This window comes from Medicago sativa, chromosome 3, assembly GCF_051527215.1.
Source record: "Medicago sativa cultivar Bolivia chromosome 3, Bolivia_mono, whole genome shotgun sequence".
In the NCBI taxonomy this organism is placed as follows: Eukaryota; Viridiplantae; Streptophyta; class Magnoliopsida; order Fabales; family Fabaceae; genus Medicago; species Medicago sativa.
This window is the reverse complement of record NC_140751.1, coordinates 6,372,917-6,391,955: the sequence shown is the minus strand read 5'-3', so window position 1 is coordinate 6,391,955 and position 19,039 is coordinate 6,372,917. Positions and strand designations below refer to the sequence as shown.

The 19,039-nt window shown below is 32.9% G+C and overlaps 2 protein-coding genes across 5 annotated transcripts; both read right to left on the bottom strand.

The window, feature by feature from the left end:
* Positions 1-181: 181 nt before the first annotated feature.
* LOC146935245 (vacuolar protein sorting-associated protein 9A-like) lies at positions 182-5,521 on the bottom strand. 2 transcript variants are annotated; one of them, XM_085750429.1, is made up of 6 exons: positions 5,288-5,521; positions 3,121-3,268; positions 2,800-2,970; positions 2,180-2,356; positions 1,220-1,514; positions 182-635 (listed from the first exon to the last, which is right to left on the bottom strand). In XM_085750429.1, exons 1-6 carry the CDS (start codon positions 5,383-5,385, stop codon positions 355-357), a joined length of 1,170 nt encoding a protein of 389 aa, XP_085606555.1. In that variant the 5' UTR covers positions 5,386-5,521; the 3' UTR covers positions 182-354. The 2 variants fall into 2 exon arrangements, with proteins under 2 accessions (XP_085606555.1, XP_085606556.1); XM_085750430.1 differs by having other exon boundaries at positions 3,121-3,214; positions 5,288-5,465.
* Positions 5,522-6,415: 894 nt separating this feature from the next.
* LOC146935244 (Zincin-like metalloproteases family protein) lies at positions 6,416-18,638 on the bottom strand. 3 transcript variants are annotated; one of them, XM_085750426.1, is made up of 17 exons: positions 18,352-18,638; positions 18,185-18,266; positions 16,822-16,874; positions 16,086-16,186; positions 15,567-15,705; positions 15,415-15,469; positions 14,442-14,664; positions 13,758-13,853; positions 12,292-12,411; positions 12,056-12,181; positions 11,817-11,972; positions 11,425-11,541; positions 10,764-10,889; positions 9,575-9,642; positions 8,066-8,201; positions 7,769-7,934; positions 6,416-7,142 (listed from the first exon to the last, which is right to left on the bottom strand). In XM_085750426.1, exons 5-17 carry the CDS (start codon positions 15,643-15,645, stop codon positions 6,871-6,873), a joined length of 1,740 nt encoding a protein of 579 aa, XP_085606552.1. In that variant the 5' UTR covers positions 15,646-15,705; positions 16,086-16,186; positions 16,822-16,874; positions 18,185-18,266; positions 18,352-18,638; the 3' UTR covers positions 6,416-6,870. The 3 variants fall into 3 exon arrangements, with proteins under 3 accessions (XP_085606552.1, XP_085606551.1, XP_085606550.1); XM_085750425.1 differs by having other exon boundaries at positions 16,127-16,186; XM_085750424.1 differs by having other exon boundaries at positions 16,132-16,186.
* Between the last annotated feature and the right edge of the window lie 401 nt (positions 18,639-19,039).

Genomic DNA, 19,039 nt, shown 5'->3' with positions numbered 1-19,039 from the left:
TGAATTTTATTCATGTTTGTGTCTAAGTAAGTCGACCTCAAACTTCAAATGTGTTTCATTAAACTTGAAACATTTTTTTACCTACAAGTAAATGCAATAGAAAAGCATATACAAGGACATGTTAGCGCCTGTCTATCCACTAGTAGTAATAATATCCCATTCCCCAATAACAAAAATTTACACCCTTTTAATTGATTCTGATACATTTGCTAAGGCGGTATGTTTTTGGTCTAGTTTATTGAGATTGCACACTTTTTAATTAATGATATCAGTTAATATTGTTTCGGTAAAAAAAAAAAGCATATATTAGTATAATACAAAAGTAATAATACACACATGGGTAATTCAAATTTCTTATAGTAATTTATCTTCATGTGAGGTGGTTCCATCATTTGTATTTGTGTTGATTCCATAGCACTCTGAAAGCATATTTCCTTCTCCTTGCATTTCTAGCTGATGAAGCAACGGTTCTTTCTCTGACACTGAAAGGCAATTGATAGCTCTGCATATGATTGTGTACTTGGCAACTAAATCCTTGTAGTGATTTAGTAATATGTCCACATCTTCCTTTGCTAGATCTTTGCTTTCTGCTTCCATGTATGGATAATTTGTTCCATGTTGAAAAACATGAAACTCTGCATGTAATTTAAAAGTGATTGTGATAAGGGTTGAAATCTATAAAAGCAAATAACAAACTAACTACCTAAAGTTTTGTTTGGAAGAGTTTACTTTGATTTATCTCATGATCTAAGTAGTTATGTGCATGTTTGAATTGACTTATTTGAATTTATCTACTAGTATAAACACCTATGAAATTGTTTTGAAGAGCGTATGAAAACAACTTATAGCATGTTCATAAGCTATTTTCTGTTTATTTCCACAGACTCACAAAGATAACTTATGAAAATAGTAGAACTTAATTATTTGAAAACAGTTTGTCTTTATTTTGGTTATAGAAATAGCCTATATGTAGATAGAAACAGAAATACCCAATATAATCTTATGCTAGAAGCGCTTAATTTTGCTATTTATCCGAACACTTAAAAAAAATATTCTATGACATGCTCATAAGCTCATTGCAGCTTATTTCAATAAATTTCGAATAATTTCTTGTGAATAAGAGTTTAGTAAACTCCCTAAAATGGTTTATTGAATAAGTTGTTAATTGAACTCTTTAATAAACAAGTTCTAAAACAATGAGAAATCAATTTAAACTAACCTCTAGTATCAAGTTTATTTTGCGTTTTGTTTGAAACATTGCTATCGTTCTTCTCTTGTTTCATTTTACATGTAGAGTGTAATTCACTTGTGACATTCTTGGCCAATTTGGCAGCTTGCATGCATTCCTCAAATTTGATTTCATCAATTGAGAGGGATTTAGCATTCAATTCAACTATAAATGTCTTGGCTGATACAAGATTAGTGAAATAATATTCAGCTTCTGAGATGAGTTTTGTTTGCCTTCTATACAACTTAATGAATTTGAGGTTTGAATGCAACATTGGAGGATTGGCCTGAAAATGACAACCAAAATGAAGAAATTAGTATCAAAAGATCAAAGTGTAGTAGTAGCCTAAAATCATTGAAAATATAATGCATTCCTACTTTGAATAAAGTATGATAACACTTGATCAATGTTTTAAAATCATACCGAAGATCAAACTATTGAAACGTCTGTCATGGTTCAATCAATTCAACCATGGTTGAACCAAATAACAATTTTTTTATAAAGTATTAAAAAAAGTAAAAAGAATAAATACAAAAATGAAAATAATGAAAACTGGTTGAGCCAACTGCCGTTTAGTAAGATAACAATATAACATGGATCAAATAAACTGTCAAACTGGCTGATTTCTGGTTCATCCGGTTGAACCGATCAGTTCAATATTTAAAATATTGGTTAAAAATTAAAATATTATGATCATCTAGTGATCTATTTCGGCTTTGTTATTATTTTTTGGGTTCGTTCCGAAGTGTGAGGTTGTGGAGATATCTAGATGGACTCACTTAGATGTCAAAGACCCCTAATTACAGCGTCTTGCTTAAAATTTACGAACAAATAAACAACATTAATCATGGAAACCAAACATGCTCATGCTTTAATCTAAGCACAAAAGGGTTAATAAACTATATTTGAAAATCAGCATAATGTATTATTACCAAGGAGGGCTTGCCTTGCCTTGATGGTAACGTATATTAGCACAGGGATAAAGTCATCTGCTCCTGCTGGAACATGCTCAGACATTGCAGCATTGAGCAACAAATTGTTGATAACTCTGCAACAATTCATAATGGTTGAGAGTTTCTCTTGTGGAGCTTTGAATGCATTGATTTTCTGCAATTCCTTCTCCGCAAGCTGTGAAATGAAAAGGGAAATGGTATTAATAGTCATCATCATACACATTAAGAAATCTAGCATATTTTCGTTCATAAATGTGCATGGCGGTGTCCCTATAATCTTTGAATGTGTTGAAATTACAAAGACATCTATGAGTGTGTCTTTTGTTAGTAATTTCATGGACTAAACTAACTGGTGAAAAACATTTGGCGGTTAAACTGACTAATGAAGGATATTCAAGGATCAAACTCAATAAATAAAGATATATTCGTGAATATTTTTGTAGACAGATTTAAAGACTATAGTAACAATGTTTGACACATTCAAGAATATGATTATATTATGTCCAGGAATCAAAGCCTAACTAATGTTATCACTCATTAGAAATAAAACAATTGCCATAAAAACCATATAATAAGTTAAAATTGAATCATGCATCATGATCATGAAGCATATCATACCAGCCATGACGCTTCATTATGAAGAACTGGTGGTATATCCAAATGTTCAGGCTTCAAAAATGTTTGCAGCAAGCTTATTTTCTCAGAGATTTCATGGTCAATCTTTGCATCCTCGGGAGAAGTAGCAAATGTCCGAGAGAACAATTTAGTCATTATATATTTTTCCAAACCCTGCAGATAATAAATATAGTTAGGAGGGAAGCAAGGCTATTTACCTCTCTGCTTTGGTTGAAAATATGAAGTATAAAGATAATATCAGATCAAACAATTGTCTTCAGAATCTACACACGGTGGCGTATATGTAATTAGGTGTAAACGTACCTCCATGGCACAATCAATGTCTTCTTCAGTGGCAGTTGCCCAAAGTGGATGATTTCTAATTGCAACTTCCATTGACAGAAAGAAGTCTTGAACTCTTTGACCATCATTTTCAGGTTTTGGTTGGTAAAATGAAAATGATACAATGAAGCTAAATAAAAACACATAAAACAAAATAAACTTTAACAAAAGCAAATTGCAGAATATATATGTACATGTGAAGAGTAAGTTAAGCAAATTTCCATGTATTAACCAACTTAACTAGAGTCAATTTGGAAGCTTATAGAAGAATAAACATTAAAATAATTTTACATTAACCATTAACTTCTACATGTCAATATTTTTGGAAGCTCTCTTATTTAACTGTTCTGTGGACTTTTGTTAGGTCTGTGTCCTCCAGATTTTGGTTATTTTCCTTTATTTTAATCTACTTTAAGCTTAAAAAAACTGTTCTTTAGACATATAAACTTGCACTGTAAAGACTTTTCTTTAACGTGTGATACGACCCAATTCAAGTATAGGGATCACACTCCAGAATCTAGAGAGAATTTTAGAAAAGAAAATTGATTATTTTTCATTGATTCTAATCATGAGGCAATACAATGCTTATATAATCTGGTGCATGCACATAATAACATAACTAAAACAACTAGAAAATAGCAACATGGGTCTAATAATATCTTCTAGTCTCTTTGGCATATTTGAAGTAGTAAACTTCAAGGCAGATGCAAGAGTCAAGACTGACTGGTGGTTTAGCAGAACATGAGAGTATTTGAAAACCTATTGTTGTGTTGGAGGGGTTGTATTTCGTGTGCCACACTCTATTTTATCTGCAACATTGGTCTTTTCACAGCATGTCCTACTTGCAGCAAGAGATGTTTCTCTCATTCTGCATCTCAAATTGAAAATCTCTTTTATCTTCTGATTCAGAAGGCATATACTAAGTATATTGCTGTAATGAGATGGAATGGTTGATAGCTTGGTTTTGGGATATTGTTGAAGGAATGTCTGCAGAACAAACTAAAGGCTCCTCAAATGTGAATCGATACAAAATATTTGGATTTATGCTATTGGAGGTTTGTCTCACTTACAACCTTGAGGACAAAATTGATTTCGAAGAGTGGGGGTAATGATATGATCATATGACGATTCAACGAACTTACAAGCCCAAAGAGAGACTCATGGGTGACACATTTTATTCTAGAAAGGAATAATGACTCAACTAGTTACCAGAAGAGATCTTTTAGGCATATTCTATTAATTAGTTACCAAGCATTGTTATTGTGTAGTTGAGGTAGTTATCTTACTATGAGTATGCACCAACTTATATAAGCATTGTATGCCTCGTGATTAGAATCAACGAAAAATGACCAATTTCCTTCCCTTTATTTCTAGTTTCTCTCTAAATTATGGAGTGTGATAACTACTTGAATTGGTTCATTCCAAAGTGGCAAACTAGAAACTTTTTTTAAGGAAGTGACCAACAATGAACTTACTTAGGATGAAAGATGAGTGCTAGGAACACTCTGAAAAAAGAAAAAAAAAACCGGCCTACTAAAATATAAAGTTAAAAAGTTAAAAATATTCATTATCTAAACTAGAAAAGCAACTTTTATTTCTTTTTGAAAACTCAGTATCGGGCACCCAAGGACCGTCTAATCCAAGGGGTCCATTTACTTGCGGGAACCCTATTTAAAGCCATAACATAGCTCTATTCGGACTTAGCCCACCGAAATTGGTACATCGAACCTGAGACCCTGAGAGGAGCACATTCCAAGGTCTCAAGCTATGAAACACGAACATTCCTTGGATTAGGTATGTCGCGGCATCAGACACGCTTCGATGTCTGACACCGACACAACACCTATGATTACACTAAATTATGTCATTTCCTTAAATTATTGTAAGTTTCGGCGTGTCCGTATCGTGTCTAGTGTCCGTGCTTCACAGGTCCCAAGCCAACACACTAGGTCAACCAAATGGGTTTAGATCAGGCAACATTACTATCAAAAAATTATCATAAAATGAAACGCATAGATAGATAGGCATGTAGAAAATAATAACAAATAGAAAAACTTGAACTAGTTTTTCTGAACTCACCAATGCATAACAAAGTTAAAGAAAACATAAACACTGAAATTCATTAACAAAAGAAGATTTGGTTAATTACCTCTTAATGGCTCGGACAAGGTCAAGTGAAGAAGGGTGTCGCATACGGTGGAGAAAATCATGGAAAGACGTTGATCTTGATGATGTTGATCCTTCCATAATTTACTATGAATTACTATAAGAATTGAGTTTGAACTGAATGTAGTTGTAGAAGGAAAAAAACAACAAAAAACAAAGAAGCAAAGTGTTCCAACGATGGGACCAATAATAAATGTTATGTTGTGGCACACCACGTGTGATTCTCAACTATCGGTAAATTTTATGAATGTTAGTTAAGTCAAAGTCATAATTTCCTGTTTGGATTAAGGTGAGTTTTGAATAGCGGTTAACCTTCAGTTTTTCAAGTAAAAGGATCCGGTCGAAAGATAAATAAAACTTCATTAAGAATCTTGTTAGCGAGGGTCTCTGGAACACTTTTTAAACATTTGAAGTTAGGAAATTATTTTTTTAAAATGTTAAATAATTTAATTTCCAATGTATTGAATACATGAGATTTTGTAAAAAGTTACAATTTAAGACCTTTAAAGAGTGTCTTGAGGCACTCCTTAACATTAATATCGTTCATCTAAAAATCGTACTTAAATTCTCCTGAATAATTGGTGGTGGAACTCATTAATCACTTGAACCGATTGTTTCGTTCAATTTTTAATAGTTTTATTTTATAGTTTTTTTAACAAAGTTTTTTGTTAACCTTCCGGATTTTAGGGAAAAGGATCCTAATAATTCGAAGTTCTGTCGAAAGATAAATAAATTTTGGATAATAATTGTCCCACAATGAGAATAACAATACCTGAATCACCCTCAAACTCAGTACAGGATATCGAACGTCGAAGAACTGTTGTCTCTTGAGAAAGCTTTGAAGGTTGCTGCCAGGCTAACAATAACTGCATGAAACTGTACAAAGGAGTATCTTCATCACGAAAGCACTCGTTATTTCTAGCTTTTAGATGACTTTGGTGAGAAAAGCTCTTGACAATTAATTCATATATTATTTTCTATTTAGACGTTCTATTTAGACAATATCTGAAGTGGAAGAGTACTACCCTGTCAAAAAAAAAAAAAAAAAAAAAAAACGATCCTACTCTATTTAACATGATCATATACAACATAGACTAAGGAAACTCATGAGTGAACAACACTTCCAACCTCTGGTCAATAATATCATAGATATGCAAAAATTTGCTACATTTCCAACCTCTGTTTTAAATGTGAGGTGATAAAGGTCCAGTTTATTTCTTCTCATGTGAGAATGCCTGTAATTGGCAAGTGAAATTGTGCCAAGAATGGATTCTCAAACGTTACCCCCTTTTTTTATATATAAAACGATCATGAGAATAGACACAAAGACGCTTATCCTAAATAAGGCCTACAAATTTTGATTGAAGGAGATTTGGAATGGGGCGTCAAGAAAATAAATCCGAGAGCTGGAGTGTTTGCTCAACTTCTGGATGCTACCAATCACATATGACTCCAGCAGAACTCAGTTCAGTCCAGTTACGGCTACTTCAATTGCAACGCGCTTCTGTCGATGATATCTCTTTTGCTCAGTGCTTGTTGGGTCCTATCCAATTTTTTCTTTAAAACTCACAACAAATGTACTTTTTTCTGATTTTCTTCCATGAGTTCCATTTCCTCACAGAGACTTGAAATATCAGGGATTATCCCTCCATTATAAGACCTATATATACCATCTGGTACTACATCATTTAATATAACAGCTGGGTCTCTGGCTCCTCCATGCTGTAAGAATTTTGTTCTTAGAGCATTGCCTGCAATTGGTGATAACGGATCCTCCTTGCAAACCTTCTTCCATATGGTTGCAGCAAAACATTTGGCATACAAATAGCTATAATACCCTGCACAAAGAAAACAAGTATGAAAAATTATCGACTTTACAACTAATATTTCAATTATGAAGAATTTTAAGTTGTGGCTTAACACGTTTTGTCGGCAATTGTTTTTTGCATTAGATCCTTGGTTTTCTAGAAGGGGATCAAGCTCTCTCAATGCTCATTTTTTTCCGTTCAAAAGACTTGATCTTGGGATTTTGGTTAAAGGAAGTAAAATCTATGTACAACACTCGGACCAAAAGATTTTGGTTGTTTATGTGGCATCGATAGGATAGTTAATACTACCATAATTATATATGTACAAAACTTCTGCCATTATTTAAAATACTGTAGAATCTGATCCATACTTAAATTTAAATTCAAAATGTCCAGCCATTTGAAGCTTACACATAAAAAGCAGTTTGTTCAGGGAAATTTGAAGCTTACACATAAAAAGCAGTTTGTTCAGGGAAAATCAACTATCTCCCCAGATATAATCTAAACCTCTAAATTAGAAAACCAAAGATTTCTATCCTTCTCAAAAAGCTAGCATATCTTGACATAATGGAACATGAACTTAATGACATATCAGTAGGTTCAAAATCATCAATACAGCTCAAGAGAGATTAGAGAAAGTTCAATTTCACACTCACCTGCGCCATAATTAAGGAGATGACTAAATCGGGCCTCCCAGTGTGTGCCTTCTATATGTTCCAGATTGGTATGTTTTCTTTTCAGTTCTGAAAGAACAGAACTAATATCACCAAGAGGGTGTGGCTGCTCACCATGTAGTGTCTGGTCAGCTAGGGCATAGAAGATCTGACAGAAAGCATAGTCACACCATGTTAATTCTATTTTTCATAAATAGAAAACTATGGGATGATGCTGACTAAAGACACCATCCAGTCCTTCCCCAAAATAGGCATTAAGAAAAACAAAAGGAAAAACACCTGACGTTGCAGATCAGTTGCAGCAAACATATTTTTGGCACCCAGCATTGACTCGACCAATTTCTCAGGGATTACATCACCCGTTGAATAGTGTCTAGCAAATGTTTTCAAAACTCTATAATCCCATGCATAGTATCTGTGCACCAAAAATAATATCAAGTTAATCACAATCTAGCAAATCATTACCACTGCAAGCATCTGCACACTAGAGGGTACAGCATGTATTTGACAGAAATTTCTTCCTTACTTATGGCTACATGTAGGACACTGTTCAAAGTTCCACAAACAAAACACCTTTTTACTTTCCTCATTTCATTTACGATTGTTGAATTTGTGGTTTCTGTGTCTGAATCAGACCACAGTCACCTCTATATAATTTATTTATTTTTAGATAAGCCAAAAGTAGGGAGGGCATCAAGGGGAATCAGGGACATCCCAACTAGGTTAGCACCTCGCTGACACCCCCATCCTATACCACCTGCTCAATAACCTCTCTATATATTACTATGTAGAATAAATAAAATATATGCTAACTGATATGATTTGCCAATTCAAATCCTATTAATAATGAGTTTGATTCTATGATTCTAAGAATGATGTTAATTCCAAATGGTCTTTGGAGAAAACCTTTGTCAACTAACAGGGACTAAAACTTCTTATTTTTTAAACTTATCTAAATCCCTATTTTAGTTCCTGAAAATTTCAGTTTTCTCAAACTCCAATTCTGTCCCTGACAATTTCTAGTTACACTCCAAAAATTTCCAGTTACAACCAATTTTCATTGAAATTAAATGATAATAACGTAATTGCCCTTGTACATCTCAAAATTCAGATTCTTAAAGAAATACATAAACTGAGTCTACGTAGGCTACGTAAACTCAATTTAAGCATATTACATGAACTCAGATTACGTACAACAAATATGTAAACTCAGTTTACATACACAAAGTACGTTAAACTCAATTTACGCAGGCTAGGTAAACTCAGTTGACGTACAGAGAATGTGTAAACACAGTTTGAGAGTGCCATGCGACTTTCGATACAACTGCAAATTTATTTCATTTTATGGATATTTTAGTCATTTAGGGCTGTAACCAAGACTTTTTGAGGTGTGACTAGAAATTGTCTCTGTCCCTCCCTTGTATGCCATCATTAACCACATCTTTTAGGGTGCACTTGAGTAAAAGAACTTAAAAGCTTAGGCTATTCTAGAAAGCTTAGTTAAACACTAATTCAATGTACTCTGCTTGAATAAGCTAAGAGAAGCTTCCCATTTTAGGGACTTCTGGAAATAAGCTAAAAACAACTTATGGACATATCATTAGTTATTTTTATAAATGTATTCTAAACACTAATATGAGTGTTTATATTATGCTTTAAGCCAAAATTTATTTTATCCTTGTGTCCCCTAATATTTTATTTGCCACTTTGATTTAAGGTAAAGACTTAAAAGGGCGCATTTCTTGCAGCATTCTACTAATCAGATCAGCAAAAGAAAATCTGACTCACTCAAAGAGGTTCGATGGTATTTCTGCAAAATCAAGAACCGTTCTTGTGCCTGAAAAATGTTGGTAGTCCTACAATGAAAACATGACAGCATCACATTACAAAAGTAACAACAGTAACCTTTTTCAAAAACATTTTGTGATCAAGTAAATCATTATTCATTAATTGCTTGTGATGGTATTTGGTTTACTAAAATTTTTGGTAATTTGTAAGACAACCCATGATTACAATTTCAAAATTCATTTAAACAATGTCATCAAAGTTAAACACCATTTTCCCAAATCATGTTCATATGTCATCTTTAGAATATTTGATCAGAAGATATTGGGCTGCTATATTTTACATGTTATTAATAGTTTAACATGTTTCACATGTTCTATAAATAATTTAATAGAGATAAACCAATAACGTTAACATGTTTTAAACATATATCAATATTGTCAATGGCGGAAGGCCACAACTCCGCCATTAAGAGTATATTAGTAAAAAGGTAAAAGCTTGGTAAACTTTAGCTTCAGGGCGAGTTTTAAAATATATAAATATCTTATATATATCTAGATTTTTTTTTTTGAGGGGATATATCTAGATGTTATGTTAACATATTTTAATTTATCCCCTAGGATTAGTGTATTATTTTAGAGTATCTCTTCAGATTAGTTTCCATATTACTTCATTAATTATTTTTTTTTTTGCTAAATATTACTTCATTATTATAATCAATTTTTTAATCAATTATATTACACTATATTCATATTCCAAAAGTCTTTTGATAACGAAACAAATACTGCATGTTCTCAAAAAACCACTCACTTAACATAAACATCATATTGATAATTCTTGAAACATATATTTGTCAATACGGTCTTCAAGATGAAGCAGTTTCCCTTTTGTAAATTTGTTGACGACAATTGTGTGTGTTTATGTTTCCTAGAGTATCCACCTACTCGATAGGGTAGAGCTGGATATCATGGGCCTCTCCTCTTCCACTCAAACCAACTCATTAATTGTAGAGATATTTGAAAAGAAAAAGTTTTTTATTTTGAAAACTTTATTTTTACATAACATTAAAATTGTCAAATTTCCATCACCAACTCAAACTCCCTAAATGTTCGTATTTGGCTCCACCGCTTTATACAGCTTTGTCCTCATTTTGTAAAGCTACAATTTGTGCGTGAAAAGTTCAAGAGAATACCGTTCTTGAAAGCAGTGAATGAAGAGCATGTCCAAACTCATGAAATAGGGTTTCCACTTCTGAGTGATTAAGCCTTACCGCTGATGGATTCCTTGAACCTGAAAAATTACAAACAAGAGCCACGATCTGCAAAATTATCAGAATCAAGAAACAGTTTACCTCTGCTAAAGTCTAAGATGAGCACTGATGTTTGTATGAGAAAAAAGAAGAAATAATTTTCATCTTTGGAAGAAAATCACATTTATTGAACAATTATACATAGCACTTAGAAAATCTGAACAGCGAACAATATATTTACCAAGAGTTATCCAAGAATAATTTACTATCTAAGTGCTCCGAACACTTATGCCTTAAAATATGTATTTTTGAATCAGATGCAAAAAGTGCCACTATGCATTTGAGAGAATGCTTCTCTCTTAATACCTACACAACCAGTTTCTAATGGATTCTTATATTGTTAAGAAGCACAGTTTAGTGCTGTTGGGTACTCTTATTTTGGGATAAAGGGAAATTCTGCAGCCCGTTGTTAAGATAAATTAGCCATCTGTATGTATTTTAGCTCTAATACAACATCTTTATGAAAACTCATGTCAAAAGGAACTGCATATTTGTGTGAAAAAGAAAAAAAAAAAGCATAAGGGCATGGAGAAATTTCACATACAGGAAGTTGGTATTCTGTTTGAGAAATTCTGCGACCCCCTTTAATTGCAAAATGAGCACAGCCAGGATACTTCCCCTTTCTTGAGTACAAATCGAGGTAGAGATATCCCAAGTCACCCTGAAATAACCTTCAGTCTTAGTGCTTTGAAGCTGAATAAAAGCAAACAACTAGGAGTTTATTTGACTATTTCGTTAATGATCTTCCACAGATTTACTAAATTTTGGACCAAAACTCAATTATTGAATTAATTAATAGTCAAAGATGTAATTTTTATATAAAATTGAAAGCTTCAGAAAATCATTGTCCGAGTTAAAAGTATTTCTATCCCAACATTTTAGTTTTATTTGATGGATCCAAATTCACTTCTAATCACAGATTTCTACACTAAATACCTCCTCAGGATGATGAAGACACAGTTTAAGCACTTGAGGATCCCAAGATTCACCAGGTGCAAGAGGGATTCTGTGACAGATAACACCAAACAATGAATTCACCAGAACCTTCAAACCCTCAATACAGTTTGACAAAGAAAAATATGATGCTGCAACCTGCACACATTTTTATGCGTTTATGTGAGAAACAAACATGTGTTTAATAAAGACAAACACAACATTAGGTATATCATATGTACCAAAGAATCCAATTTATAAACAGATGACTTCATCATTGTCGTGTAATAGGCTTCATCCCAAGGCCTTAAATCTCCATTACTCTGACCGCATTTTTCTCTCTTGAATTTTGTAAGTAAGTTGAGCTCCTTGTAAGGAAAAGAGAAGATAATTTTTTTCAGTTACAAGCACAAGCCACTATGGCTATAATACCTTGTCTCCAAACATAGGATGCCTAACAGGAATCCATATTCTATACCTCTGTAGACTTAGCCTGGACCATCTTGCTCATTTCATGTAAAAATGACATTACAACTTTCGGTGATGAAGCCATGTTGGACTTAACAGCAAGTTCTGCATAAGATCCACACCCCAGTATCTGGATCAAATAATCAGAAGGTAAAATAAATGAGTGATGAAGTCAAAATAGAAGAGACAATAAACTTTGTTGGGAAATACTAGTCAAAATTATTAACTTAAGTCAACATGGATGAAATTCTATCAAGATTTTGATCAAATCAACCAACCTTACCTACTCATAATTCTTGAACAAATGTCAAATTAGGCTAATGAGTTACATTTTCTTTTGTTTTTGATAGAGTTGATTCGCTTTTCTTCTAATACTAGTAAAAGAATGTGGAATCTTGACTCCTTAGGTGTATTTTCTTCTGAATCCTAATATTAGTTCCTCATCAATTCCCCTGATAGACATGGATTTATCTTGGACAAACCCATGTGGAAATTCAAAACTCAAATATTTTATTTGGACTGTTGCTCTCAACAGGACTAACACTAATGACATGTTACAGATGCACATACCTCTCACTGCTTTGTCTACCAACAAGTGTGTTATGTGCAGTTCTATTACGGAAACCAGGTGCTTGTCTCTTTTTTCACTGTTCTGCAGCTACTTTTCTTTGGAATGAACTGTTGGGGACTTTTAGAGAATATTGGTTCTTTCCAAAGAAATTGCATTCGTTTCTCTCAATTGAAGTTTTGGGTTGCAAAAAGAGGCTATAGTTGCGGCATTGTTATGTTTTTGCAGTTCTCTGATGCTTATTGCATGAGAGATGTGTGGGAATTTTCAAGGGCAGTTTTCAACTCTAAACTTCATTTGGGACACAATTAAATCTTTAACCACCCCTTGGCGTTCTGCTAATGATCTATTTAGAGGTTTTTTCCCAGACGCGTAGGGGGATTGGCAGGCTTTATTACAAAGTCCAATCTCCTATAACTTTTCTCAGTTTGGCAACGAAGAGACATGGCAGGTGAGTAATGAAATTTATGTGTGTAAACTACAGAGCATTCCTGTCTTATATTTTTTGGTCTTATGATAAGCTCACAAAAATTCTCCCCAACAGGCTCACAAAATTATGCCATATGATAAGCGCAAATAAGCCAATCCAAACAGGCCCTTATTACTGTTACTCTAACTCCCATAATTACATGATCCTACCTTTATTCCTGCTTTCTACCAGCCATCTTTGTTTTATATTTCTTAGAGGATTTCTTATCCTTTTTCTTTGAGCTTAATTTTCTTCATTAATAAACTTCTTTTGCCACAAAAGGAAAAAACAGAAAATATCCAATGTATGCTTGGGATGTGGAAATCATGTACACCAAACAGTAACAAAGAATGAAATAAAACAGACAACACAGACCCTTATGCTGCGGCACCAAAGAAAGGGCATAAAAAGAGTCAGGGTGCCAAATGATGATTCAAACCTGAGCTTGCTCATGTCGAGCAGATATAAGCCTTTTGAGGACATCAACATTCGCATGTGGAACAGAATTTGCTTGTATATATACCATTTTCCTAATCTTGATACAGAGAAAAGAACAAAAAAATCAATTCAAGTTCAAAGTGGAAAAAAAAAAATTATGATTTCATTATATAGGCCCATTTGAGCTGCTAACCTACAACATTCATCACTACTACACTGGCTAGTTTTGAGATAACCAGTTTGAGAGAAGAGAAAGAGGTGAACAAAATCGATGAGAAAAAAGTATCTTTCTCTCTCCCATTACTTAATTGGATAGAAAGTGAGAAGAGAAAAATGTTACAATTTTTTTAATGACAAAAATACCTTTGAACAGAAATACCAATATAATTTCATTTTCAGCAAAATTAATCTTATTAAATATTTTTGTGGCAAGTTAATTAAATAATTTTTTATTTTCTCTCTTCTACACAACCATATCCTGTTATTCTTCAAAAAAAAAAAGTATAAACTAAAATAAAAACATATCCTGTTATCGAAATACAGGAAAGAATCCAAATCCTGGTTCCAAATACTTCTCTAGTTCACTTTAATTTAGAGGAAACTCATTAACAAAACTTATGCTTAATCCTTAATTCCTTGTTACAAGAATTAACATATCAAAGTAAAATTATTGAATAGAATCTACCTCATCATCTGACGACAACTGCAGCACAGAATCAAGAGTCCGTGGATCAGTTGTAATTCGAAATCCTTTCTCTTTAACGGTGTCCTTGGACTCTGATATATCCTTAGTTATTAAAGGTTCCGATTTATAGATAGGCTTGAAAAGATGATGCAAATTTTTGGGGATGCGAGATGCAGGATATATATCAACAGTTCCTGGGTCTATGACAATATTTTGATTGTACCTAACCAAACCAATCCATACCAAACAAAATGAACAGATCAAGAGCACAGAAAAAGCAAGCCTACTTCAAACATGTTATAACTTGCTTTTGGGAGCACCAGTCATGAATGATGATGCAATAGAAATCACAGATGGAACTTTAAATTAAGATCTTATGGATTAGAAACTTTTAACTAAGCCTAATAGTTTTCAAATTTCATGATTAGATCCCTTCAAACTAACACGGTGAAATATTCCGTATAACATTGCTTATGTAGCATGTTGATATGCCATTCTAACACTTGACATCATCCCTAAATTTCCTGCCCCGTGGACGTTTTTTTGTATTGACCAATGGCATCAACTAATCCATGCATACACCCCCACATAGTGTGGAATAACTGTGGTTTGTACTGCTGATAAATCACACAAATACAATGATATAACTACTCTAAACATATACGAGGAATTTCAATGTCTAGTAAATTTGTCAATGTGAATCGATGTATTAAATTTTTAGAGCACAAAGTTTTCAATAAAATCCTTATTTCATTTACTGCGTAGCGTTGAAGGACCTTTTTTCTTTACAATGTACCTGTTTACCCACAGATACCAACAAGCAAAAATAATAGAAATACAGTATGTTTGAGAAACAGACTACTTCCAATAAAAACAAATTATTCATTAACAAGCAAAAGAAGCGCCAACCAATTCATAAATGTAAGCTCTTCCCCCCAAAAAATCCATAAATGTAAGTTATTAACATACTTACTCTCTACATAGGTGAGAAATTCCAATATCTAGTTTGTTCACTCGATCTAATTTCTCTGCAAACAAATAGCTTCATATAAACAAGTTTTCAAAGGAAAAGGTTCCCTACATTGTTTTTGAGAGCATAAATGGTATTGTGAGTAATATGGTTACCAGGGCAAAGATGAATTCCACCCCTTTCCATTTCAACACGTAAGCTTTTAATTCCCCTTTGAGCTTCTGCAGAAGGCATATGACATTCTTGCTCGGCTTTCTTCAGCGCATCATAGATATCATGGCTTGTGTTCAGATACTATAAAGCAAACAGAGGAGATACTCATTAGACATTTACATAACTTCATTCTTGACATGATATGATACTCTATTTTCAGAGTCTATGCTCCCTTTTCCTCCCTCTCGTCCAAAATACTAATAATTTTCACATTCCAATCACTTATGTTTCGGAATTTAATCCACTCAAACTTCTTACTCTTAGCAAAAGTATATTTTAGATTCAAAATGCTGACTTTAAAACATCATAATATATATTGATGACATTGTAACATCATTGCAGTACAGCCAAGATACAACTGAAAGAATGTTGTAGCCAACTGCAACAGAAGTTAACAAAATTGCTACAGCTAACTATCTTAAACCGATCAAGGGATGCCAAAGGAAATGGAAAGAGCTAACCAATAAAACAAAATCCTTGACACAAATCAATCACGGGTCACCTCACATGTAGATATTCATTAATTTTCATCGCTGCCTTGTCAGCCTCCTCAACAAACTCCCTGATTTATCAGATAAGAAAGAAAAACAAGTTATAAGTTGATCACTACACAAGAAACCACGAACATAAATCAATTAACAAGAAGCAAGAAGAATTGTTTCGCCTATTAGAAATTAAAAGTATCCCTTTAGTCCTCTAAAATCGCAAATGATAGTCAAAATGGTCTCTGAACGGGACTAAAATAACCCTAAAAAAAATCCTAAAATGATTGATTTGATCAACAAATGGGATTTTGGATGACAAAATTCACACTTTTATTTCTGAGGACTAAGTAGGTCTGTGTTTTTTCTCAAAAATTAGTCTATGTCTTTACTCTAAAAAAGATTTAAATAAATTATACTCCCTCCGTTCCTTTATAATTGTCACTTTTGCATAAAATTTTTGTTTCTAAATAATTGTCGTTTTCAAAGTTCAAAGTATCATTAAATGTGGCTTTACCTATATTACCCCTATATATTTATTGCAGAGAGAGAAATGTATAAAATGAAGTATTAAATGATTAAGGTTATTATAGGAAAAAGATAAATTGTTGTATCAAAAGTAGTAAAAGTATTTGTTGTCTTGGTTTGTGTAAAAAGTCAAAATGTGACAATTAAAAAGGAACAGAGGGAGTAATAACAAATTGCAGAAAAGGACCTGTTTGGATGGGTTTGCCTACACAATTCAGCAGAGTCAACAACAGAACAAACCTGTGAAATCAAAAACAAAAAGCTAAAGTAATTGCAATGCAATAGGATAAAATAGTTAAAAGTAACAACTACAAAACAAATACTACTCTTCTTCTTATATACATGTCTTTTAGGCTTGTTTTAAACTAATCAATTTAAAAACAAATTTCAAATATACAGTCTGATTGGATTGATTATTTGAGTATATCTATTGATATTAGCATGTGTGATACATGATGGGAGAACATAGGAAAATAACTTATGACATTTTCATAGGCTGTTTTCAGCTTATTTTGGCAAGCTCTCCAGTATAGCTTATGAAAACAACTTATATCTTATACAAAAACAGTTTGACTTTATTTTATCTTTTATTATAAAAATAGTTTATACATTAGCTCTTATATGATAAACGCTTATGCTATAAGCTGCAACATAATATGCTTATCCAGGGGTCTTACTCTTACAATTCAGTAACTAACTCACTTACGCTCTCTTCTTCCTATATGCATATACTACTCTTTTTCCTATATACATGTCTTTTAAGCTTGCTTTCCACTAATCAATTAATAAACAGATTTCAAACATACACTTGCTTTTCATTAACTCACTCACTTCACACTCTCTTAATCATCGTCGTAAGTCTAATAAAGATATATAATTGGCAAGAAAAATTAATAGCTTTTACACTGTCAATCAAACATAATCATCAGGACATTAAAAACGTTTGGCTTTTATACTAACTACTTCTAAATTCACACTAACATATGAATGATTGTGATTTGCTGATAGTGTAAACCTTATTAGATTAACGATTTGTGAACATTAAACTCTTTAAGATAAATAAGAACAAATTGTTCAAAAAAACGAAAAAAAAAAAGTAATTTAATTGAAAAGAAAAGATATATGATGCCATTGTGAAGAGTTTTTACCACTAGAATCAATCATAACCATCAATATCATATCATGACAAACATTTAACTTTTATCCTAACTACTCAAAAAGTACTATATGGATGGTTGTGACTTGCTGAAAGTGTAACATTTCTACATTGTAAGTGTATGAAAAACAAACTCTTAGGCTTTGCTTGCGCTTACTTTTCTATTTTAAATTAAGGACATTACAAAGAACTTTCTTACAAAATCCGTAAGAGATTAATTTTATGCACCGACTATGTAAAACTTTCTTACACATGCATTCAATCAAATTACATCATTATATCACTTTTATAGTTCCTAAAACAACTCATATTGATTGGATTCATGTGTATAAAAAATATTTACACTGTAGAAGTAAAATTCAATGAGTAATGAATAAAAGCAGTTAGTAGTTACAGTGTCTGAAATCTCATCCATTGCTCGCATGAGTTCTGAAGCCGACGGTTTGGAAGAAATGTAACTAACGAGTTCTGCAGACCTGAAAAAATGAAAAGAAAAAGATGAGAATATAACAGAAACGGTTAAGAGGAATAAGAATGAAATGAATGAATTGAATTTGATACCGTTGAATGGCTTCATCTACGAAAGATTGAAAACCTTTAGGGGATTTCAAATGAGGGATGCCATAGAGACCGGTGGTGGAGAAGCTGCGGCGGCGGAGGAGGAGAGTGAGATTGTTGTGGCGGAAAAGTTGGATGGTTTTGCTCCGAGCAACGGCGAGACTCCACAACATGGTTTGGTTAATGGTTAATGGTTTCTGTGCATTCAATTTGATCGGAAACTGGAAAATTGCTATGGCTATGGTTATGTCGCTGTATTTTCTCAGCACAGAAATTAAATCGGTTTTCTTCACTTTCGCTCTACTCAACACCAGTTATTATTTTTTATTTTTTTACTATTTTACTTAACACAACTCGTTTTTTTACCAACACTTGAAAACATTTTTTTTAAATTTAATTAGAAGTTTAACGGTGATGAGTTGACCGTCCAGAATAATTTTGCACACACAACTCAATTAATATTTTTGATTTATGTGACAATCAATTAATATTTTTGATTTATGTGACAATTCTGAAGGTTTTAGTTTGTTGTATGTATAAAATTGCTTTGAATGGTCAACACACCATCATTAACACATACATTTAATGATATGACAACACATCATTAGATTTATAAATACATTTTTTTTTCATGAGAGGGGGGTTTATAAAATACTTGACGCTTGATTTATAAAGTTTGTGGAAAACTAAC